The sequence below is a fragment of the Protopterus annectens genome, chromosome 3.part1 (genome assembly GCF_019279795.1).
Source record: "Protopterus annectens isolate FY-2018-M chromosome 3.part1, PAN1.0, whole genome shotgun sequence".
Lineage (NCBI taxonomy): Eukaryota > Metazoa > Chordata > Ceratodontiformes > Protopteridae > Protopterus > Protopterus annectens.
The window spans coordinates 310,654,119-310,681,218 of record NC_056732.1 but is presented as its reverse complement, the minus strand read 5'-3'; the positions used below and the strand labels follow the sequence as shown (position 1 = coordinate 310,681,218).

Sequence of the window (27,100 nt, the reverse complement as noted above, 5' to 3'; positions counted from 1 at the left end):
CACTTTACTGGTCTTATACACAACTTATTGATAGTATGTTCTGAATCTATCAAACCAATAGCAGTGCAACTGTTGTCTCACAACTTACACAAACCATTTTTTGTCACAGACACACACAGCATGAATTTTCATCTCTGAAAATTTATTTCACTTTTCTCTCGTGGTCCTTTAGCCTGTCTTGGTCTTTTTTTATAAGTTATCTAGCTGTTCTCAGTCATTCTCATCTGTTGCTAGTATAAAATGTTACTTGATTCTGTATTAAATTCAGATCCACATTTAATTATTTTGGAATTCAGTACAGTTCTCAATCCATTGCTTGCGAACAAACAGCACTCAGGCAAAAACACTGCTTTGAATATCAGTCAAGTTACATTAGAGCAATATTTCATTCTTGTCAATATTTAGGAAATTCATACAGGTCTTTTCTGTATCAATTTACTGTATATCACTGCAATTGAAATTTCTGATTAACTTCTATGCCTTGTCAGAGTCAGTACAGGGGGTTCAGAACTGTGTAGTCTCTAATGCTTAATTAAGAGTAACTTTGAAATTTCCAGAAGTGTGAACATTCCCTGACTTACCTTACTTTATTATCTGTACTGTGGGTACATACCATTAGATCATTAACTGCTGTTTGGTTTTGATATCACCTAAGACCTTGCATGTTTTGCAACTCATGTTCTATGTTATCTACACATACATAACATAGTATCTGACTTCACTGATTCTGAAAGCAGCATCAAATTAAATTTCTGCTTTTATGACTTTTGAACTTCCTGTTGCTTTATTAGGAATTTGCTTTGTCTCTGCCATAAAGTCTAACCTGAGTTTATTGTCTGTTTTAGCTACCTACTTAATTAACAGTGCAGTGTAAGTCCTTTAATCCATGTTTCACTTTTACAGTACTTTTCTGGATTATATGCATACAAATTAACCTGCTACATTTCATCCTTTAATGCTACTAGAACAATCATTTTGCCCAGTTAGGTACTTCTTGTATATACATTTGCGGTTGCGTGCAAATGCTATGATTCATGCTTACTACGTTGCATCCTGCATTTAGCATTAATTTTCTTTCTTTATGTTACTTTCCAATTGCATATGTGCTATTGAAGCCCATTCTTTGACATTTCTGCAGTTGTTTTTCTGTTCTTATTGTAATTAGTGGTCAGTTTATAGTAAGACATTTTACCTCAAATAGCTGAAATTATAGTGCACTGTTGGCTGGTTTTGCCACTGATACTAAGTGCAATTCTTGTTGCTTGTATGTGACATCTTCCTTAGAATGTCTCTTTGCTGTTATTTCACAAATATCTGTATTCCATGCCAATTCTTATCTGCCTGCATGTGACAATTCCCCTTATAACATGCAATTTTCAATAATTCTGTGAAAGTGTGTAAAACACTCATAAAATGGTCTTGCTTCATTTGATACATGTTATGAAATATAAAATGTTCTACTGTTATAGAGAGTTTCCATGCAAATGCTTCTATAAAGAAATTATATGCCTCATTTGGATTTGTTATGAAATATAACATGGGCTTTGTATTAGAACACTACCCCACTGGCATTTCTGCGCAGAAATGGGCATGACAAAAGTGATTGACATGGCAAGGGCGTGTGACTTGGCATGTTAATCATGTATGATTGACAAGCCATGCAGATTTGCCAGTGTCATTGTGAATATTCATTGTTTAATCATAGTTTACCATGTTTGTTAAAAGTTGTGCAATCTTGGAGTTAGCATATTTAAGTGGGGGGTGTAGGGGGCACAGCCCCCCACATAGGGGGTGCAGCAGGGGCCTGCCCCCCTGCAAAAGCAAGAAGGGATGGCTTCAAAATGCTTCTTTTTTTTTTTTTTTCAAAAGATGTTCAAAGTTCCTGTCCACTAGACAGTGGGGAGTAGCAGCCCTCTTAGCACTGAGTCATTTCAGAGTTTGGGTGTGAAAAGTGACTTGGACACAGAGAAGTAGTCCTCTTAGCACAGAGTTTGACAGTGCGGTTAAAAGGGATCCCTACCATACATATGGACATTTCTGGGGTCGATATTAGATCATTGAAACAGCTCATTATCGAATGCCATAACATCGAACTGCAAAACCCGAACCCTAACAATATCAAAACCTCAAAACAGCAAATTTTTTCCCAGGGAAAAAATTCACTGTTCGAGAAGCACACACACACCACAAGCACACAAAAAAGCAGCAATCCACACACATACACTTAAAAGCTACATCTAACCCTACACTACACTGCACATACACTACTATCTATCCACTTACCTTAACCCAGACCCCAACCCTAAGGTCCATCACTATCGCACACTCAACTCACCCGTGCCCTTACCCTAACTCACTTAACCTGCCCCAACCCCAAATTCTCACTATCGCACACTCGTCTCATCCGCACCCTAACACTAACTCTCTTAACCCGTCCCTTACTCCAAATTCTATCACTATCGCACATTCACCTCACCCGTGCCCTAACCTTAACTCAATTAACCCACCTCTAACCCTAACGTCCATCACAATTGCATACTTACCTGACCCATGCCCTAATCCTAACTCACCCAACCCGTGCCCTAACCCAAATGTCCGCACAAATACACACTTACCGTAACCCAACCTGTAACTTTCCACCACATTGCTGAAAACCGTGAAGCCACAACAACGGCTAACCAAATTCTTTTCCTAGGAAAGAATTCCGTTTTGTGCAGCTTCACTGTTTTCAACATTTGAGATATTGGGTTCGATATTAGATCATTCGAAATTCAGCCGTTCCGATGATCTAATATAGACCCACATTTCTGCATTTTTTACATACATTCTTGTTATCACTTTCTCTCCAGCCTTTTCAGTGTTAAAAGGTATTGCTGATCAACTTATCCTGAACTTATTGAATGCTATTATATATTAAAATAGAAAAATTAGGAGAAAACAACTGCAAGAAATATAAATATTCCTAATCCATGTTAACCTTTATGCAAATATTACAACATGGTGCTTTAGTGCTTTAGCCCACTAGGCTACCCAGCTCTACATTGTAATCATTTTTCAAGTCATTGAAAGCAGCTTCTGCACTAGGTAGGAAAACTACTAGTTCAACATTAATACATAAATACTTGCTAGTCAGAATAAGCAACGTACAGTTTAATACTTGCTCTTCATCCGGCAATCCTGAATGAATATTCATGTGGAGAAAGCACATCTAATGATGTTTATTCACACATATACAGAAAAAAAGACATCATGTGCAGGGTATTGGGTGGGGTTTGGGCGTCCTTGCTACTGCACATCTGGTGGGGTAGTGTTCTAATACAAAGCCATAACATATTATAATGATAGAGCTTTAGATTGAAATCTGTCTAAAGTAACTGGAAAGAAACAATGGGATGATTTAGGGCTGAGTGAGCATAGAAAAAGGGAGAACAACCGAGTCCTTGCAGGAAAAGGAGGGGGTCAGGGAAGAGAGTATAAAAAAGACAGTTCGAAACAAGCAAAAAAAAAAAATGAGCTGTAATATATGGCTGTGATACCAGTGAACGGAGATACATTTCCAGGACATTATTTATATATTTATTCATTCACCTGGTCTCAAGCAGATAGGCAGGTATACAGGCATATAGTATATGTGGGAAGAGACTAAACAAAAGATAATACAAAACTGATAAACTGGAAGCCCTATTTTATAGATATGGATAGCAAGACACAAGCAGTGAAAATGTTTTTAGTCCCTTTAGTTCTCCACACAGGTCAGACATATTTTTATCCACCAGAGGAAAAGTTCTGCATAGCAATTAATAAAGACTTGAAGGATTTTATCTGGGAGGAGAAGATAAGTGAGATAAGTTGATTATTCCACTAGAACAAGGTGGTTTGTGGTTACTTGCTCAGTATGATGGCTGATACAGCTCTTAGCTGTCTTGCTACATGCAAGATAATGTGTTTGACATGATGTGACCTTTTACAATCAGATGCACAGAACTACACAATTTGGAATTTAAACCACTGTGAATTGTGACTATGTGCACCATACATACATTTTAATATTAGTGGCATCTGGTTTTAATAATCCAATTAATTTTCTTGTCACTACACAGTCATTTGTTTAGCTTTTCTGTTGCATATTTAGGCTCATTGCAATGGAGCACAACATGAGACTAAGAAGCTACACCAGCCTTCGCCCATCTCTGTGTTGCTAATTGTGACACAAGCATGCATCGTATACTATGAAGCTTGTCTTTGCCTTACTGCTTCCATATGAAATGCTAACTACATTACTGAGCATTTATATTTAGCTGCTCCAGCATCCTATGCATAATATATTTAAATGCAAACCACCCAGTGGAACAACCTTGATTTTCTGGTGTAAAGCATGATCAATCAGTGATTGCACTGGATGCAACAATTGTATCACTTTCACTTACTGGCTAAGGAATTGCTGAATGAGTAGGCAAAGAAAACTTAGTTCTGCACATTATTGTTTATACTGAGTCAGCTTTTCACTAACAAGATCTAAGTAAGTGCTGGCATGGTGTTGGAGTCAAAGTTCTGATATGGAGAAGGTATAAAGCACTCGGATTGTATCCAATACTTGTAAAGCCTGCAAATTTGTTCTTAGATTACTGAAGGATTTTAGATCAATATTATTCCAAATCCAAAATTGCATAAATTTATCTGTCCGCAGAATCTGAGAGTCACGCAAGCTGCTGCTACTGCAGCATTGTTGGCAGCAATAAAAACTGCTATATATGAAAAGGAGACAAAAAAACAAAAATACCATTTGTTCTTCTTGGGAAATTTAGGCCTGCTTGGAGGTGTGTCCCTTGCAGAAATGAGTGAAAATCCTTAGTGATCAGCCCATTGTATTACTTGTATTACTTGGTGGAAATTAAGGTTAACAAGCAAAGAAGCAAACCACCCATGACTGCCTCCTTGAAAGATGGTTTCTCCTGGCACACTTGTCCCAGTGATGGGAAATGAATGGGTCAGTTTGTCATGAAGGGCTCATTATTAGCAGGCAACAGGGACAAAAAAAATGTTAAGATCAAAAGGTGACTTTAAACTGAGAACATTGTATATTTATCAGAAATGCTGAATTAGTGATATAAAATCTTTTTTAGCACGGATGAGAAAAGAGAGAGAAAGTTCAAATATCACTAACAGGTTAAGCATAATAGTGACTTATGGACTGTGGCTTAGCCGGTTCAACTAACTCCCTGCGCCAGTCCCATGAACTAGCACCCCACCCTGTCAGCTATTCAAGTGAAGAAAGAAAAAAAAGAAACATCTTTCAACCTTCGTACTACTGCAAGACACTGATGGGCTTCCTACAGTAATGCAGCCAACCACTCCCCACCAACTCCATGCTCCCTCAGGTCTTCAAGTGAAAAGTGAAAAAAACCCATAGAATTCAAGTGTCTTTCTGTACTGGCCTTTCAATAAAGGAAAAAGGTTAAGTGTAAGTCTGTCTCTGTATTGTGCCTCCTATCACTTTGCGACCGGGACAATTGCCCCCTTTTCCCAACCATTGTTATGCTAATGCTTATGCACAAGAAGCAGAAAGAGAAATTGGTGGAGTTTTGAGACATACATAAAATCTGAATAATATTCAGCACTATGTAAGATACTAAAAGAGCCAGCAATTATAGTGTATGCACTAGTAATTAATGCACAGAAGTGCATTCATAATTATAGAGTATGCACTTGTAATGCACGTACAGATGTGTACACATAGAGCAAGAGCCAGATCACAATCAAATTTAAATTTAAAACTTTCATTTCAGATTGTACAGCAGAAACACTGACAGACATTTGTCAACAAAAAAAAAAGAAAAAACATTGAAAAGAACATGAAAGACAATAAAAGTCTCTTCCCTTGAAAGCTCAATTTACTGAAAGTTCATCTGACAAGGCATTAAACTATGAGAGACATGCAGAAATTCATGGTCAAATAGCATATTATGAAGCATTAATTAACAGTTATGTGAAGGATGCAGAGATTCAAGCAACAATGTGAAATGCATTTGCAAGTAGCCTGGGAAAGTTGATTAGATGCAAGTGTCCTTTTCAGGGGCAACTCAGGAGTACTGCCTGTTAAGTGACTGGGTCAGATTTGCGCAGTAAGCAAAAGCTGAGGAAATCAAACCTTGCACTACAGGAAGCAGCTGAAAAACAGCTCACAAAATCATTAATCTGCATCCAAACAGGTCATACATTCATTAATCTGCACTGCCACGCAAACTACTGTAATCCAACACAGTTTACTTCCTACCCAAGTGCTTGCAAAAAACTAGTAAAATTAAAAAAAGTATTCTTAGTTTAAATATTAGCATTACCCTTGTAGACTTGAAGCTGTCCATCAAAGAACATGATTCATATAATGATGGTCCTTTCTACCTCAATTGCTTACTTACTTTATACTAATAACTATGCTGGGATGTAGGAAACAAGCATTTACACACACACACACACACACGCACACACATACACACACACACACACACACACACACACACACACACACACACACACACACACACACACACACACACGCACACACACACACACACGCACACACACACACACTCTGACCGTAAATCAAAGCCTCTTGGATGTCTTTGTGAACCTCAGATATTTGTCTGTGATCAAATTAATGAACACACATACAAATAATGACCTAGAAATGTATTTCACTAGCTTGTGTGAGAACCACACAGTGCTAAATATTGCACTGCATGGTTCTCACACACACAGTCCAACATATTGCATCCCCATGCCTTTCCAACCTCTTACATTAAAAATAATAGACAGATAATGAAATCAGAAATAGATTTTAAATACTGCTGTTGTGTAGTTAGAAATTTGCTGGCATCTCTGGTTTTGCATTAGTAAGCATATATTGAATGATATGATGGAAATTCACATTTGTTATTATTCTGTGAATGCAACACAACACTTTACTAGAAAACCACAAAGTTTAAGAAGAATAGGCCATAAATATAAGGAAAATCAGAGAACGTTGAAAACTATGCCCTGTACACTGCACAAGGCTTGTGCAGATGTGGAACAAATCTGTATAAATCCCAACCAACATGTCAGTGTGTCATCTGGTATTCAGTCTACTGAGAGAAGACTATCCAGGGAAGCTTACTATCCCCACTCAGGATTTTTTTCTGTAAGTATTCTCAAGATCATATATTTTGTGAAATATTTCCTCTTAAATGGAAATAATGCACATCAGTAAATACATATACATCTAATGTCATAGATTCATAGATATTCCAAAGTCACCGAGTTATATGACCATTCACACCTTCACAGTGCCCTCTCTTTGCCTGCACCACCTTTCTTAAGAAGGATCATATCAGTCAATGTTAGAATAAGTTTCCAAATACTCATCCAGTATTCTAGTTTAAGTGTAAAGAAATTCAGTGAATCACACTGTTTAACATGCTGGAGATATTTATTCCAGAGATTTGGGAGGCACTGGATTATGAACCTGTATTTTATTTATCTGTTAGTGAATATTTAGGTCTCTGTTTTTTGTACAGGTGGAGATATTGGACAGACATACAGAAGGTGAAGACAAATGGCACAATAAGTAGGACAGAGATCTCCTCCATCAATAGTCTATTAGACACTAAATAAAAGGATAGAGTTTCCAGACTCTCTTGGTAGCTCAGAGAAATTAGGCCTGTGATCCTTCTGTTAGGACACTTCGGGGTATTTTAATTGTTTGATATGTTTAGTGAGATACATTCTTAAAGGGGAATTGTAATTGATAATTGGCCTGCTCAATGCTTAGACCTTAATGACACTATTCTGGCAGTTAGCTGGGGTAAGTAAAAGGATTCTCTGACAACTGGTGTCACGTGATGATCAAAAGAGAAGAAGCTATCCACCCAAGTTCCTAGGTTCCTGACCTCATTTTGTTTTGTAGTCGTGTATTGTCTGTGTTTACAAAAAATGATAATACTGCACTGTTTAGCATTTAGTTTGTGTACCTTTTTAGTACACCAATACTTTGCTACATAGTTTTCATTCTAGAGGCTTTAGACATCAGACATCATAGCGTGACTTAATTACACCCAGTTAGCAGTTGTCTGTGAAGTTTATTAGCCAGTCCTGTCTCTGTGCTCTGAGATCTGAGAATTAAACCAAAATGGAGAGGTTCTAGTGCCGAGCTCTGAGAAACACAGCTAGTCACTATCATACTCTCTGATGAGACACCTGAAACTCACATCATACCACATATGGGCCAATTTATAAAGCATTTAGATTTTGGATGATACCAGTATGGGGAATGGTGTCAAAGACCTTGGCCTGATCAGGATACACCATGTGCATTGAACAAGCCACCATATATAATCCCTGTAACCCATTTGAAGAAGTTAATCAGATTCAGTACACAGGATCGGGTCTATATCAGAACACCGAAAGTTCACATTTTCGAATGTTCTTACATCGACCCCTAATCAGCGAATGCTGACAACATTGAACATTCAGAACAGCGAATATTATTTCGTAGGGAAAAAATTCACTGTTCCAAAACACATACACACAACACAAGCACACCAAACAAACAGCAATCCACACACATACACCCAAAATCTTACAGCTAACCCTACACTAAACTGTACAAACACCACTAACTATCCACTTACCTTAACCCAAACTTTAACCCTAAGGTCCATCACTGTCGCACACTCACCTCACCTGTGCCCTAACCCTAACCCACCTAACCTGCCCTAACCCTCACATCCACACAATCGCACACATACCTCCCTCGCACCCTAACCCTAACTCACCTAACCCACACCCAATCGCACACTTACCTGAACCCGACCCATGACTTTCCACCACAGCACTGAAAATAGTGAAATGACAGAAACAGACAACCAAATTCTTTCCCTAGGAAAAAAATTGGTTATCTGTCATTTCGCTATTTTAGGGGTCGATGTAAGAACATTCAAAAGTATGAACTTTCGGTTTTCTGATATAGACCTCACAGGATCTACTCTTCATAAAACCAAACAGTTGTGAGTCAAGTATAATAAGATGCTTGATGACATAGTTTATGAGGTTAGTTATAATATGTACCATGGCTTTGCAGATATATATTGTAAGGCTGATAGGTACATAATTAGCCAGGCAGTTGTAAGGCCACCCTTATATGGAGGGGCATCAAAACTGCAGTGTAACATTCATCAGGGACAAAATCAGTATATAAGTCTACTAACAGCAGTTTAAAGAGTGTTTCTGCAAGGGCACATTTAACACTGTCAGCTACTCATGAATTCATTACCATTGTCAAAATGTTAATTAAAAATATGCACATATTAATATCATGAAACAAAGTAGATGAGTGGAATTGCTAGCATTATTTTTTGAAAGGATTGTGCATATGAGGAAAATAAAATTAAACTGCAAGCCTTAAGCATTTATTTTGAGGCCAAAGTACTGAGGAAACCAATGTGAGTGGGTATGAAATTGCTGTTGCTGATGGCAGAAATTGATCTATATGGAAGCTGGCCTGCATTCACACACAATATCTATGAGATTTGTATATTATATGCCTGGGTGATTATCTTTATTTAATATTCATAGTTATTGACAATATGGGTCATTATCCCTTCTACTGATTTCAGGACTTGCAAGAGACAATGATTCAAATTCAGAATCATTGCTGTGCCTATTCTCAGCTAAGTACAGAAAATTATGAATATTAAACATAAGCAGCCATGGGCCAAATAAGACACGATTAAGTGGTTTGGAGTAAATAATAAAATAATCCAGATGAACAGAATATTGTATAATACAGTAATGTTGGTTATTTGGGTAGGTCAGATCAAAGCAGTATATTTTCTGGGACTTCTCAAAGCCTCCCAGTGACAGCCTCCCAGTGACAGGTACAGGTATTCCCTAAGTCACCATGGACACAGGTCCCAAAAGTACAGCCCCCTAAGAAGAAAAAAACACAAACCACATGTTTTCTAAATATAATATCAGAATTGACAGCAAGTCAAGAGTTGGGTCATGTAGATGTGCATAGAGCCAACAACCTTTTAAAACCACAAGAAGCCAATCATATAAGGTTACAGACACCAGTATTATAACCCTGTAGGTGATAAGACAGCAGATAAGAAGTCAGTGCAGACTGCACAGGACTGGTCTAATATGATGTCATCAAGATATTCTGGTCAAGTGTTCTGGTCAAGGAATGAGCTGCAGAGGTCAGCACTAGTCGTAATCATCAGGGTAGATAAACATCATAACTATAACCCAAATGAGAGGACAAAAAGCAAAGTAATGTCTTCATGCAGAATATGATGTTGACTGACATTTCCTTGGTGAAAGCAAGATAACTTAATAAAGACTGACATATAGTCACAAAATGTCAGCCAGTCCTCAAGGAGCAGTCATGAACTCTGACCTGTCTCCTTCAAAAATTACACAAAATCAACAAGTCCTCTGTCTTCTCAGTGGTGAGATTCAGATGATCATGCTTCAATTAGTGAGGGCTACAACCCAAATTTCCCTCTAGTAAATTTACATCTACCAGAAATGCATGAGGCAAAGAGAGGTACATCTTGGTATTAGGAAAAGAATTATGATTCTTCAAACTTCTCATTATAAAAATGTCACCCAATATCAGCATAAACACATTGATCAGCTATGGACCCAAGATGGAAACTTGCAGCAAAACATATTCCACAAGATAGAGTGAGAAGTGATAGCACTCCCAAGTACTCCCAGTTACATCTGAAATTTCCCTCAGTGATGAGTCAACCCAATCTAGTGTGTGAAGAGATTGTAGGACAAAAGGCGCATAACTGATTCAACATGATCCTGTCCAATGTAATTAATAATGCCAAGATCAGAGGGCAGCTAAGGAGAACAGAAATGCTGATCTCTAACCATCAGAGGATGATTGGCCACTGTCATGAGGCAGACTCAGTGCTATAGAGAGTTTGAATTCTAGACCGAAATAGATCAAGAAGATCATATTAATTTACCAAGGAATGGAGCTGTATACTGTCGATAACCTTACCAATGAACAGTAAGGTAGAGAGTGGGCAGAGATGATACTGAATTAGTAGGTCATTAAAACATACTTAAGTGTGGTAAGGAAGACAGTGGTCATTGCTGAGGCCTTTATAATCTGAAAGATTTCAGACTGGTAGATTACTAGAACCATGACCTCCAGAATAGCCAAAGTGAGTCTGTCTGGACAAGGATACAAACTTTAAGATGTCAATTGTGTGCCCAAAACTGAGTTCTAAAAAAAAAAAAAAAAAAAAAACTTATAAATTGCTACTTGTGACTTGCTTTGCCTAATATATTTACTTAAATGTTACAATATATGTAAGGTTTATATGACATATATTTGAACAAACTGAGTCAGAAGGGGTGTGAATGGTACTAAGTGGTAAAAGTGCAGTAATTATGTTCAATTCCATGATTCTTTGGTTATATTTGCATACGTACACATGGCTCACACAAGCACAGATATGTGTGTGTGTGTGTGTGTGTGTGTGTGTGTGTGTGTGTGTGTGTGTGTGTGTGTGTGTGTGTGTGTGTGCAAGCGTTTTGGTATGCACACACTCATGTATGTGTGTGGTCTTTTGTTTATGTTTGTGTGCATACATGTGTGTGTGTATGAGCACATATGAGTGTGTGTGAGTATATTTCTACATGCTGGATAAGTGTTTGATTAAAATTATCTTTTGCAGAGCTGTATGTTTATAGCATGCTCAGTAACGAGTGTTTCACTTTATGAATGTTGACTAGAGTCATTTCTGCAATTTTAACTGCAAGCACAGAACAACTCATTACATAAGAAGCCATTTATTTTCTTTTAATATATAACTAGCAGCTTCCTAGTTCTTACCTCATGTTTGTATTTTCTCGATTATTTAGTAGTTACATTTTGTTTTTTTCAACCAACTACATGAAATAGAAAAAAAGATGAAAAAATAAGAGAAAATGAAAGTACCTTTATCAAGTATTTGAAATGCCAGTACTGATGTTTATAATAACTGAGCATTCTTCTGCTTTTCATTTTTTTCATGTAGACCGGCATTGCTTTGACCTATGACCCTACAGCTGGCATACAGAATGGGTAAGTATATATATATATATATATATATATTTATTTATATGCTTATATTTACTGATTTATATGCTGCTTCTTAAATCACTTAAATGAGAAAGTAGCCTACAATGGTGATTTGTTGCAAAGAAAGATTAATGTTTTGGGACTTCAAGTTTTTCCTACTTCATTTAGTTGTACAGTGTGATGTACGCAGAATAATTACAGCAGCAAAGATACATATATTCTGAACCTGGAAGGAGGGAAAACTGTTAATATCAGAGTTACTATGCAACTGATCACTTGTACTCAATGAAAAGTTTAACAGTGTTTCTGGACTTCACAAAAACCTAGTAAAGTTTATTACTTTTTTTTTTTTTGCATTTTCTTATGCAGATAAATTCTGTTTGCTATTTTGCTGATTTTAAACTGTCCTTTATATGATTTGCACTTAATCTTCTAAATTAATTATTGAATAATAGACTTTTTTGGCCTAGCGTGGTAGCTGTCTTGTGGATGGCATTAGTTGTTCTGTGGCAGTGATTTAATAGTTGCTGCATCTAGGTGGCTGAGCACTGTCGGCTTGAATTTATACATTTTTATTGGACATGTTTTGCTCTTGCTTGCTTTATACTGAGCACACCACTGCCATAGGAATAGCTGATTAGGGGATAGTACATGCAACTCAGTGTTTCCTCAATGTCAGTGCTACTTTTACATTTCTTCCATGCATATGGTGACAGGTACCAGTGCTCTCTGAGCCAAAAGAAACTGCACTGAGCTACGCTCAGCTGCCTATAGCCATTACTGGTTATAGAAAATTGTATGGTTGTGAGCAAAACAGTCTAGTTTACCAGCTCTTAAACATTACTATCCAGGTAACTTCATGACATCAATGTTACTATTCCCCAAATGCCCTCCATTATTCACCCTGGTATAAACACCTCCAAATTCCCTTTCACTCCTAACAGAGTCCTTTTCAAATATCAGCACTGAGCATTATGGAGAGACAGCAAACTTGCTTTACTTCCATTGTAAGCTTTTACCACTTGGTATCCTAAGGCAGTGTGAAAAAATCGTGTCATGCTTACTTGTACTGAGTTATTACTTAATGCAGATGCCATCTATGAGAGGTACAATACTTAGACAAGTTTGAGGCATCCTTCTCACAGCCCACTACTTGCAATGAACATTGCACTGTTACAACCCATCCCATTGAAAGTACATCAGTACAGTAAAAATACAAAACTGTTGTATTCTGATGCTGTTAAAAAGTCTGTAGCCAAGCTCCCAGAACTCTTAAAACTGGGCATCAGTTTAAACCTGTTACTCCTACACCACCTGCCTCTACATCAGCACCAACATCAATATGTCTCCAGCAGCAAACCACTCACAAGGTCGGCAGGCATAACTCATTTACTGGAAATGTCATACTTACTGGTGACTCAGTTGTTAGGCACACAGATTCTGCAATCATTGGGCAGGCCAAGGACAAGGTGACAGCTGTTTCTCAGGAGCCAAGATAGTAGGCATAACTAGGGCACTCAGCATTCTCTCCTCCTGCAAGTGTGACTACAACAAGTGCATGTGGGGTTAACTGACCAGTCTGTCACACAAATGCCTCAAGTCGATACAGAAGGATATGTTGGAAATTACCACGAATGTTTCATCCTATGGTAAGACACTAGTTCCAAATGGAATCCATTCTTCATCCAGAACAATGCCTAGATACAAAGAAAATACAGTTGGGTTCAAGAGTATGATAATTTGCTGGTGTCATTCCAGACATACAATGTATGTCATCCCAGGGAAATATTATTTGGAAAAGATGATCCGCATCTTTTAGGGAAGGGTTTCCACATACTGACCAATGCTGTTGCTGCCTGTTTTAGACAAAGTTCATCTAATTAACATTATAACTTGATAAGCACCTCAAATTCCAAACTGGATGATAACAAGGTGGCTGTACTCAATAACATGCAAGAATGAATCTGTACATGAGCTGTTATGAAGACATTTTTCAAATCATTTGAAAGCACCCCTTCTGTGCCTTTATTTAATGCCTACCATACTTTCTGACCCACTGGTAATTGTGGTGGCGTGTCAGTGCTAGTAAAGATATCCCTTCAAATAAGATAACCAGAGCCTCCCCCACCCAAAGCCTGCCCCATCCAGCCTCCACCCCCACCATTTGAGCTTATTAAACTGCAGCTCACTAGAGGGAAACACAACATCCAGCTCATAGCCTTCTATTGATCCCCATCCTTGGATCCAGATTTCCATGATAAATCCCTGCCATTCATGCAAGATATAGCTGCATCTACACTTCCAAAGTTGAGTATGCTCAGTGATTCCTGGTCTGTGTAGAAAAAAATTCTGTAGATCAGCTTGTCAAGCTGACAGAAAGTGTAAACATTCTTGACATAGTACTCATTCACAGCCATGGACCCTATTTGCTCACTTCTTCTTAAAACTTCTACTCCCTTGGTTTCAAAGGCCAAAGTCATACAAGTGTATGATTAAATCACTACATTTACTGATGACAACTCTATGATACTAGTTATACAGACAGTTATACAAATCATTTTATGCCCATATATAGATATATCTATATATATATCTATATAGATATATATATATAAATATAAATATATATATATATATATATATATATATATATATATATATATATATATATATATATATATATATATGTATATATTATCTTGCAGTGAAGAAACTACTTAAACTGCATTGTAGGGCTAGAAACCCACAACATAAAAATAACATTAGAAACTACAATAAGAAACTGAAGGAAGCTATAAAGTCCACTTAAGCATGACATGATTTTTGGAGGACTTTCTCCCTCTCTCTCTTTCCTGCACCATCCTATGGCTCCCTACTCAGTGCCCACATCTATCACTGGGCCACCTATCTACTTCTTTAACCCTCTAGACTAAATCCATAAGCCTGGGACTGATGCAGAACTTTGAAGGCATCTTGGGGGGTCTAGCTGTTCACCTCCACTTTGAGAAGTTCCATTTTATGGACTACCCCTGTTACCCCTATTATTTCCCCCTCCCTTTGGTCCCTGTGTTATGTCTGAGGGATATGCAAGCCCACGGTTCGGGCATGCAATGAGGAGATGAGGAATATTACCTCATCACATCAGCAGCAGCAGAAGCTCAGCCTTGTCCTCACCATATTTCCCCTTTGTCACATGCCTCCTAGTGGGATTTCCTCAGTCTCCACCCAGGATCATCACAGGAGGAACCAGCAGAACCACCTACTCACCAGGAATGGAAATGCCTATCCCTCCCTGCTGCTACCTCAGACACCTGAGTCACTAATCTAACCCAAGTCACCTGGGCTGCAGAAAGGGATTTATCCCTCTATGCCACTAGAGTGGCATAAAGTATCACATGAATTAAAACTAGCAACTGAAAAAAAATAATTACGAGTCCTTCTTCAGTAATGTCAGAAAACTAAGAAATCACTCTCAATTCTGAGCTAACTTTCTCCATAATGGACCTTCCTACTCAAACCCAAAAGTAATTGAAAATATACTAGCTAGCAAGATTGCATCAACCTTTTGCACACTGGAACTATCATTCAGTCTCAAACCATTGCTAAGTCTCTCGACCACTGGTATCACTAGGGAACATGTTCTTAAAGTTCTCACAAAGACCAATAATACTTCCTCCACTTGTCTAGACAGCAGACTGAGTTGTCCAATAGTTTTAAACATAAACATGTTGATATTCTCCTCAAACTGTTAAACCTAAGCCTGCCTACTGAATATGCCCCTGAATCCTGGCACACTGCTTTACTAATGCCCCTCCATAATGCTTGACCCACCAGAGAGTCTCTGAATGATAGACCTGTCAGCCTTATAAATCTTTGTAAAGCCATGGAGTGCAACATCACAAACATAATAAATCATGACATAAGTAACCTAGGTTAGACCCACTGCAGTTAATCTTGGTAAAGAGTATTTCCTGCCCACTGAATCTTAACAACTTCTTTGAGAAAGTTTTACAGGCTGTTGACAGTGTTTACAACATCCATGCTGTCTATTTTGATCTAGAAAAGACATGTCATATTGTACCATATGAAGGTATTACTTATTAAGTTGATGGCTGTAAATGTAAATCCTTACATGGTAAAAAGCATAACCAATTGGTTTAAGTGAGAATGCATATTGACTGAGAGGCTGATGCCTCCTCAAGCAGAAAGAGGATGACCAGTGGTGTCCAGCAGAGATCTGCTTTGGGTCCCCTTCTGTTTGGGATCTATTTTTCAAGCATCCAAATGGATGACACTGATCTCTGGTTAACAAGGTTTGCTGATAAGTACAACATGGGAGTGGTTGTTAAGCCCCTTTAGATACATAGTGTATAATTACCAAAATGAACTAATCACAGTCATTTCCTGGTGCACTGGAAACCAGCTTATGTTAAATGCCAAGAAACATGACATCACCCCCTTTATAAAGGAGAAACACCCTCCATCCTACTGTATTAAGAGCACTGATTTATAATCTGAATCAATATACGAGATCTGGGTTTATGAGTTGTTAGCTCTCTGCCTTTTGACCATCAGATGATGACCATAGTTAGGAAATCCTTCCATATTTCACAACTAATTGCCAAGGACATTTCTTCTTAAACCAAGGAAATATTTGTTCCTCTGTACTCTTCTCTAATCAGATGAATTATTGGATAAAATGTACACATTGGCATGCATTTGGCAAATGCATTTAAAACACAGATGTTCCCTTTGGCTACTAGGAGAGATAGAGTGTTTGACACCATACTCAGTGTTGTACAGTCTTCTAAGTGGGATACCTGTGCCTTGCTTACTGAACCCATAGGAATCCAGTTATTCTGGATCTCTTCAACAAGTCATACTGTGCAGCCACCACTAGAATCAGAAATGTAAACCTTCATTGAGAAATAAAGAAAAGGAGATGGAGAGACAGGATCATTACCTATGTCTCCATCAGCATTTCAAGCAATGTGATTCCATATTATTTTTCAGATGTCGCTTAGGCAGTTGGAAGAGCACCCTTAAAATTACACCAAGATTTACAGGCATCACCCTCCTTGTATAAGGTGGTAGAACTTAAATGTTATTATTTGCAAGGTATGCATGGCCTCTTTGTTTTCTTTGTTGTGTATATCTTATGATCGCAGAGAGCAATAACACGGGGCAATGCTGCTTTTATATGTCTCTTTCCATTCATATACTTGCCACTAGCATGGTTACTCATGATAATATTTGAGGCTGGGCTACTCAGAAAGCAGTATACAAACTTGCGATAAACTGTAACAAACGCAGTTCCAGTCATCTGGACTCATTCAACTACCAAACCACAACTGAGGTTGTATAGTACTAAAGCCTGTTTGTAAATTGGATTATGCAATAGCACTTAACAGTTTGAAAAATTATTCCCTAAAATGACTAGCCTGAAAATTTCATGCCATATTTCTACACAGTTAAAAAAATATGTTTTTGCTGCACAATCATTTATTTAAAATGCAAGGTGGGAACTGTTTTATAGTAAAATACGTTACAAAACCAAATAGTTACCATATGTAAATGAGGTTTGGTAACAAACCAATTTGTCCAGGGACATCTTCAGAGTGGGGTCAGATAAATATATTAGTAGGAGTAAAGAGGGTAGGGGGAGAAAAGGGTTAAATGGGGAGGGAGGGATGATTGGGAGGAAATGAGGTATGGGTAGGGAGGAGCTTAAAAGGTTTATGCAAGTGTAACTGGGTAAGGAATCACATTTTGCGGTGAACTTGTTACTGCAAGTCACACATCCGTGACAACCTGTAGGTACTCTGGTACAGGCAGGCCTTGGACTGCTTTTAGTCGGTGGGTGCAGGCCTTGGAGTGCTTTTAGTCAGTGGGTGCAGGGATTGGATGAACTGGGTTTGCCTGTAGATTACTTAAATGTTTTTTTTCCCTCCCTTCTTCTGGTCTTGTTGTCCTGGTGATTTAAGTGACATAGTAGTGAGTTTATTTAGGTAGACAGGGAGCTTCTATGTCAGGTGCATGTACTGTTGTTGGTGGTGTGTTGCGAGAGGGATGGTAGCATTAAGGTGATGATCCTTTTATGTCTTTATGTGATAACTATTTCAAGTTATTGATAAAATAAGCTCATGTTAACATTGCGAGGTAATTAATGATGCTGCAAGGGTTTCTTTTCACGGGATGGTGGGAGGATTTTGCAATTTTGTTTCTCCTGAATGACTGGAAGGCTGCAAACAGGGTTATGCATGTCGGCATAGTAATTGAGCGGTTTTGAATAGATTTGGATGCCAGATGCTGCAAGGGTTTCGTGGGCTGTTAGGCAATCAGGAATAACAGTGCCTGGTGTGTGCATTAAGTAGTGCTGACCAGTAGGAGTAGTTTTGTGGAAGTACGGGCAACATGTTTCTCAGCTGGACAGATTTGTGCTCCCAGAGGCACTTGCCCTAGCTCAGGTTGTTCTTCTTGTTTGTGGCTGTAGTCGCTTACAGCTAGAGGGGAAATTGTAAAAATATTCTTAGTTTACAGTAGCCGGGTTATGCGAGGAAAAGGTTATTGCCACCAATGGCATGGTGCAATGTATTAAAATAAAAATAAAATAGGCATATTACATGGGGGGGTGTCTTCATTTCAACTTGCATATTTGGTAGGTGACAGCTGCAATTAGGGGTCTGTTTGGGAATCGGAGTTTGGGCTTGGGGTCCTGAGACTGTTGCAGCACTCGGATTGTGTTTCCAGTGTTGAAACACTGTAGTTTCTTTTTCATGGGCTGTGGGCATATTCGGTGTCTACACCATTTGATTGTGCTGATTTTGTGGAGTGGCCAGATTTTACCTAACAGTGTTGACAGTGTTATTAAAGTTGTGGTTTGGCTAATCAGCAGTTAGTTATTAAAGTCTGGAGTTGGACAAAGTGACATGCCGGTGACGTTAAGGTTGCATGCTCTACAGAAAATTCATGAGTCAGATCCAGTATTGTGTTGGGCCTGTAAAAGTAGACATATTGGAGAACGTTGCTATTTGTGCTTTGCTTGTGGAGTGTATGTAATACTGTGATGCCACATGTAAGGCTTACTTTAAGTCTGAGCAGATTACGTTTTATTTATTAATCTGCTACATTTTGCTGACTGTTAAACTATACTGGAAAAAGACCCTTTTTAGTGAAGATCATGCTTCATAAGTATGTTATTAAAAAAAAACATTTTAGAGATTTGGGTTTATATTTAAAAGGGCAAGGTAGTTTTTATGAAAAGAACTGGTTTGTTTATGGTTTTCTGGGGAGATAGAGGGTTTCACAGGCTATGAGGCACTCGGAACAATTGTTGTTTGCAAATGTGTGCTGAGGCAGAACATTAGGGGGGTGAGTAGTGAGAGGTAATGTTGCTATAATTAGTTGTAATGACTTTCCTGAATCTGTGTCCATAATGTTCAGGTTATGGAAGCTAGTTATGGTAGGCGATAACAGACATCTGAATGTCAATCTTCATGTCCTATAGTAAGTATGCTGGAGCAAACCTATTTGACCATCTTTTTGATTGTTGCATGTAGTGTGTGTTCCGGAGTGGCTGTAGGGTCATGACATACCTCTCAACTGTACAGATGTTAGAAACATTGCTAGATCTTGGACTTCTTTATTTTATTTAGCTATACATTTTTTTTTTATGTTGTAGGACATCAGATGACTAGCCCTGTGTTCAGCGGCCTTATTTGAGATTGGGAATAATGTGGAGCTGAGTATAATCACATTCCATTCTGAGGAGATGGAAGGTTTTATGGGCTATGGGGGCACATCGATCAATGGTTGGTCTGGGCACGCATGGTGTGGAGCTAATTGTGTAGTTGATGGGTGCTCCGAACAAGTACTTGTTCATCTGTTGAAGTATGACTACAAGAGCCCTTGGGGTTCTAGTACCATCATGGAATCACCGCATTCTTGAGTTAAAGTATGATTAAGATCATGAAATTAATATTGTTCAATCTGTCAATCGTTGATGTTAGCCAGACTTGTCCCTTATGGTGGAAAGTCATGAAACTAGGATTGTTTCAATCTTTTGATGTTAGATGTCAGCCAGAGATGTCTTTTATGGTATTTGGGGTGCAGTGGGAGATCAGGTAGGGGGGTAAAGGTAACGTTAGTTAACTTGTTATACACCAGAATTCCTATTCTTCCCAGGTGTGCACGTTTGATATGTCTGGTGTGTTTTGTTTAACAGATGGCTGCTGTGGCACTGTCTGCTAGGGGAGTGCGGCCATAATTTCCAGCAAGCACTGAAATGCAAAGTTGCTTTGCCAGCAGCATCTTCTGCATTAGTAATCATTCTTATTCCCATTAATGCAGAATTATTCGGATGGCTTTTACTTCTGCAAAGACTGTGCATATTGAATTAACCTATGTTATCAGGTTGTTAATGTTTCTTGTGCTCGCATCAATATTTTCTATTTAAACTGTGCTACAATTGGCTGGATTTTAGGGTATGACACTAGTGATCTTTATATTTAATGTGCATTATCCAAATCTGGCAATGAAGTGCATGCAACTTGGGCATGGGGGGGAGGTTATATGTAGGTGAAACTACCTGAAGCTTTTAAATGGTTAATTTTAACAGTGTAATCATTTCTGCAGGAGTGTGTTCATGTGTGTGTTGTGTGCACAAGAGACCAGGTGGAAGGGGAGCAAGGCTAGGTGTATTGGAGGCAGGTTCAAATTGTTTTATCATGGTGTGGATGGGAGGAGAAATGGGGTAGGCATTATCCTGAAGGAACAGTATGCTAAGAGTGTTTTGGAGGTGAAAAGGATGTCAGATAGAGTGATGTTTATGAAGCTGGAAATTGATGGTGTAATGATGAATGTTGTTAGCTCATATGCTCCACAAGTTAGGTGTGCAAAGGATGAGAAAGAAAAATTTTGGAGTGAATTGGATGAAGTGGTGATGACTGTTCCAAAGGGTGAGAGAGTGGTGATTGGAGCAGATTTCAGTGGGCATGTTGGTGAAGGAAATAAAGGGGATGAGGAAGTGATGGGTAGGTATGGTGTTAAGAAAAGGAATGCAGAAGGTCAGATGGTAGTGGATTTTCTAAAAAGGATGGACATGGCTGTGTTGAATACGTATTTTAACAAGAGTGAGGAGCATAGGGTGACATACAAGAGTGGAGGAAGATGCACACAGGTGGATTATATCTTATGTAAAAGAGCCAGTCTGAAGGAGATTGGAGACTGTAAAGTGGTGGCAAGAGAAAGTGCAGTTAGGCAGCACAGGATGGTGGTTTGTAGGATGACATTGGTGATCAAGAAGAGGAGGATGAGTGTGAGGGCAGCACCAATAATCAAATGGTGGAAATTGAAAAAGGGTAATTGTGAGGTGATGTTCAGGGAAGAGTTAAGACAGGCACTGGGTGGCAGTGAAGAGTTACCGAATAGCTAGGTAACTACAGCAGAGCTAGTAAGAGAGATGGCTAGAAAGGTACTTGGTGTGACATCTGGAAAGAGGAAGGAGGACAAGGAGACCTGGTGGTGGAATGAGAAAGTACAGGAGAGTATACAGAGAAAGAGGTTGGCGAAGAAGAAGTGGGATTGTCAGAGAGATGAAGAAAGTAGACAAGAGTATAAGGAGGTGAGGTGCATTGCAAAGAGAGAGGTTTCAAAGGCTAAGGATAAGGCGTATAATGAGTTGTATAAAAAGTTGGACACTAAGGAGGGAGAAAAAGACCTGTACCGATTGGCTAGATAGAGGGACCGAGCTAGTAAAGATGTGCAGCAGGTAAGGGTGATAAAGGATAATGAGGGAAACATACTCACAAGTGAGGAGAGTGTGTTGAGCAGATGGAAAGAGTACTTTGAGGGGCTAATGAATGAAGAGAATGAGAGGGAGAGAAGATTGGATGATGTGCGGATAGTGAATCATGAAGTGCAGTGGATTAGCAAGGAGGAAGTAAGGACAGCTATGAAGAGGATGAAGAACGGAAAGGCTGTTGGTCCAGATGACATACCTATGGAAGCATGGAGGTGTTTAGGTGAAATGGCCATGGAGTTTTTAACTAGATTGTTTAATGAAATCTTGGAAAGTGAGAGGATGCCTGAGGAATGGAGAAAAAGTATTTTGGTACTGATTTTTAAGAATAAGGGTGATGTGCAGAGCTGTAGTAACTACAGAGGGATTAAACTGATCAGTCACAGCATGAAGTTATGGGAAAGAGTAGTGGAAGCTAGGTTAAGAAGGGAGGTGATGATTAGTGATCAGCAGTATGGTTTCATGCCAGGAAAGAGCACTACAGATGCAATGTTTGCTTTGAGAGTGTTGATGGAGAAGTACAGAGAATGTCAGAAGGAGTTGCATTGTGTCTTTGTGGATTTAGAGAAAGCCTTTTATGGATGAAAGTTAGCTACAAAGTCCCCAGATTGGTCAGCTAGCTTAATGCAGGTGGTAAGGGGTGAGCATAGTGATCAGTTTGCGGCATACACACAGGGTAAGGGTTTTGATTCCCCTCTTTAATTGGTATTGTCTCTAACTGTATGTATGGAATGTCGGAATTTGAAAGCACTTTACTGACCAAGTGTTCTTGGAGATGGAAATCATTTTGTTACCATGGGAGTTTGGGCATCTGACTAGTAGCTCCATAACTGGAGGTATTTAGACTTGACACCTATAAACTTTGCAATTTTCATGGCAACAAGGTGCTTAATTTGTTTTCTTTTGCAGATGATGGAGGTACAGTATTACTGGCAGTGATGGTGAAGGACTCAGTTTGTATCAGCTGGTGGGTCTGAAGGAAGTGGATTGGACAGGTGATGTTGCTGTAGGAAATTCTGGACATTTGTAGTGGAAGGCTGTGAGGTTGCAGGTAATGACACAATTCCAGGTGCTCATTTAGACAAGTAAGAGTTGGTATGGTTTGAGATTACTGTTGTGACAGGTAAGCTTGAGGTAAATTAGGGGCATGGTGTAGCAGATGTTTAGGTAGCATTAAGGGGATTTTGGGGGATTGGTGGGTAATGAGGTTTTCGGTAATTTTAATATGGTAAGTATGCAGTTAGGCAAGTCAGATTTGGGTGGAGATTTTGGGTACATTTACAGTTATCTATTCAGGTTACTGTGTGAGTTGAAGGAGCATGATTTGATCTGATGCTAGGAAGCTTATATGGTTCATAGGATGTGGTAGGTATTGGTAATGTCTCATACTAGGTTAGGGCTTAGAGGGAGTACCACAAGAACCATTTCATTTATGCTTGAGGGGGAATTTGTAGGTAGGGTTTTTGGAAGCATTGTAAGCATGAGGGCATTTTGGGTATATTTTAGGAGCAGGGTGCTTGGTTTACATGGGTGATCGAGGGTTTAAACAAGGCATGATTAGAGAAGTTGGCATATTCTGCTTCTTTGTGTCGTGGCTAGGGTTTTAGCCAGGAGGGCTTTAGGAGATACTGACTTAGGGGGGGGTGTTTAAAGTTATGCAGGTGTTAGATGTTTCTAATAGTCAGCACCATAATCAGGAGCATAGTATTGTGCTATTGTGAATTTGGTTGGTTTTCAGTGGTTTAATAGGTCGGCTTGGATCGACTGGGTAGAGGGACAGACGTTGACTATTGTAAGATGGGTTTTGTGCCATGATTGGTCTTCAAATTTGAGTTCAAGGGGTTATACTTTCTGTGGCATTTGTTATGGCTATAGGTAGTCATTCTGGAAATGTTTTGAGGATCAGCAAAGGTGAACATGACTGGATGGCTCCTGGGCGATTATTATATAAGGCTGCCGTTATGGGTTAGTTGCTTAAATGCCATGATGGCCACTTAAAACATTTTATGTTTATAATGGACAGTTGGTATGCTGTCAGGATTGTTATTGCGCTGACTTTAAAGTGATTTAATTTGGTTAGTACATTCATTTCGGTGGTAAAATGGGGATGCAAGGTGGCATGAGGGTAGGCAGTCGCTTCTGTGTAGGTTTAGTGGTAGTGGACATAGGGTTTGGTTGTCCAGGTGGCTGGTAATGTCTTTTGAATTCTTGAGAAGCATCCATTGGTCATTAGGTATGGATTATTTAATTCATGTGTAGTGGTTATGCTGGGTTATGAGTTTATGGTTTGTTACATTAGCATAGGAAAGGTATCAGTGTTTTTTTTTCAGTTGTTTGGGTAACTGGCTATTTTGTTGGTTATGTGATTGAGCTTTAGGAGGTGATGACGTGGATCCATTTTGGTTAGTGACGATGGGGTACACACAATGATGTTTGGCTTAATGACTTAATAGTGGTTAGGATGTTGAAAATTTATTGGAGAGAGGGGTAACAGCCTTGTTAGGCTGGTGGGTGGAGAAGAGGGACAGGTGTGCCCTCTGCTGTTCCCCCTCTGGTCTCGGATGGTCTTTCCAATGAACTGGGAAAGGAAACTGACTCGATAAATAAGCAAGCAGGGTTAAGGACACTGCTTATTTGGTTGAATGTTAATTCAATAAGTGATAAAGGAATTGAGTAATGGGACGCTGCTTCATAAGTAAAATAAGTGGGAGGTTCAATTCAATAAATGGTAAATGAAGCGAGTAGTGGGCCGCTGCTTCATAAGTAAGTGAGTTGGAGTTATGGAAGCTGCTTACTGGGTCAGGATGAGCAAGGTCATGCTGTCCTGATTAACATTACATGGATGTGGATGTTGGAATTTAATCAGCTATATTGTGTTTCAGTTGTAATTAATAAATATTGAATAACAAAGTTATGTTTATGAAAGTTGAATAAAGGTCATCAAATGTCATTCAGTGTGATGTAAATGTAAAATTCATACTGTGGAAAAAATGCATATGCTCATTTTTTAGGGGCAGGGAGCTATTTTATTTATCCTTTGTTGAACAGGCTAGTCCTGGTAGGCTACTGGCCTTTTTTCAGGGGATACTGATGTGCATTGATACTGCTAGGAAAAATTTGGCCAGGGCATTGGGGAACATACTCTTCTCTTTTTAGTAGGTGCCAAGGGTTTTTACATTCTCCTGAGCTACCAGTGATTCAGGCACATTGGGCCTCAGTTTAACAGCTCATCTGAATAATAGCACCCCCTTAAGGTACACTGCAGTATCAACAATCAATCTGCTTGGTGAGGGAACAGAACTCACACCCTTCTGCAACAGAGGGGAGGCTGTTACATGCTGTGCCACTGACACTGCGCTAAAAGCCACTGAAGTTTCCAACAAAAAGGGGTGTACATAGTGTGGATATTACTACACAAACAGGGACTGTAAGCCCTCACCTGTCAGGGTCATTCCTCACAAAACTCTAGACATGCTATGACATGTGTACCAAACACACCCCCTCATGCCTTACTGCATACATATTTCTGTATCATGTGAACCCCCTTGTGCATTACTGCTTACACATAATATATATATATATATATGGGTCCTCTTCAGTCGATCGAACGTTTACAAGTTCGAACCACATATGACAGAGGCCATATGTTCGAACTTGTAAAAGTTCGATCGGACTGAAAGGAGATCTCTGTACAGAGCAGAAAGGGAAGATTTCCCATTTCTGCAATGTAGTGCAATCTCGAAATTGGTATATTTAAGTAAGGGGGGTGTAGGGGGCAAAGCTATAGACATTTAGTTTTGTGTTTTTTTGTTTTATGTGTTTTTATTTCAGTGTTCAAACTTTTATGAGTTCGAACATATGGTCTCGGCCATATGTGGTTTGAACTTGTAGAAGTTTGAGCTACTGAAGTAGATGTATATATATATATAAATGAACATAACAAAAATATTCCAAACATGAAGCAGTTTTTTTCTCTAGTGCCTCAGCTATAGAGAAGCATTTAAGAAACATTTGTAATAATTTTAGAGAAAGCCTATTAGCAGCTCATTATGAGTGTCATCAAAAAGAAATATAGTTAATTGGAAAGTTACTGTTTCAGAACAGGTGTTTATTAATATCGGTAATAAATTATTGATTAAGAGAAGGTTACAATATAAGAAAAGTATTTTTATACTTTAATTTAATACATTAGTACCTAATGATCTTAATCAACTTAAACTTGTAAAAGAAGATTTTTTAATTAATTAATTAATTAATTAATTAATTAATTAATTAATTAATTTATGTGTTAATTGAGGTTATTATGTATGAATAGTCCGGGGCTGTGTTTTTTACATTCCCTGGAAGGCTTTATTGTCGAGGTGCTAGTTGAATAACTGCTTTGTGTGTGGAGTATTTTTTTTTTTGTGTCCCTTTCATATTTTTTAGTGGTTATTTGCTGTACGTACACACACACACACACACACACACACACACACACACATATATATATATATATATATATATATATATATATATATATATATATATATATACATATACACACACATACATATATATGTATGTGTATGGGTCTATGTCAGCAACTCTAGTTTTCAGAAACTCAAATTTTTTATTGTTGAGATGATATCATCAATTTTCTGAAAACTCAAGCTTCAAACAACAACAAAATCCTACCTTTTTTAATTTTTTGCAGGGGAGTAAGCCTCACTATACTCCCACAATCCACCCACACTCATTGCAGTTTATACATACCAGCTCAAAGATCACACTACACTGGAGAAAAGGGTTAATTCCCTGGTCCATACTGTTTCGCGATCTCCATTCAAAAGTTCGAATTTTTGGAAACTCGATCATATCATCTTGACAATATGAATTTAGAGTTTCTGAAAACTCGAGCTTCTGAAGGGGACCCATACACATACACACACACACACATATATATATATATATATATATATATATATATATATATATATATATATATATATATATACATATATATATATATATATATATATATATATATATATATATATATATATATATATATATATATATATATATATATATATATATATATATATATATATATGTGTGTGTGTGTGTGTGTGTGTCTGTGTGTGTGTGTGTGTATATGTGTCTACAGAGATAGCTACATGTATTTCCGTATGTGATCG

At 38.4% G+C, this 27,100-nt stretch overlaps 1 protein-coding gene across 2 annotated transcripts in view; it reads left to right on the top strand.

The window, feature by feature from the left end:
• The window catches only part of RBMS3 (RNA binding motif single stranded interacting protein 3), a 3,568,139-nt gene that overhangs the window by 3,257,585 nt on the left and 283,454 nt on the right, over window positions 1-27,100 (top strand). For both annotated transcript variants that reach the window (XM_044066764.1, XM_044066763.1), the window contains exon 8: window positions 12,078-12,124. In XM_044066764.1, coding sequence (XP_043922699.1) covers window positions 12,078-12,124 — 47 coding nt within the window. The remainder of the gene's footprint in view (window positions 1-12,077; window positions 12,125-27,100) is intronic.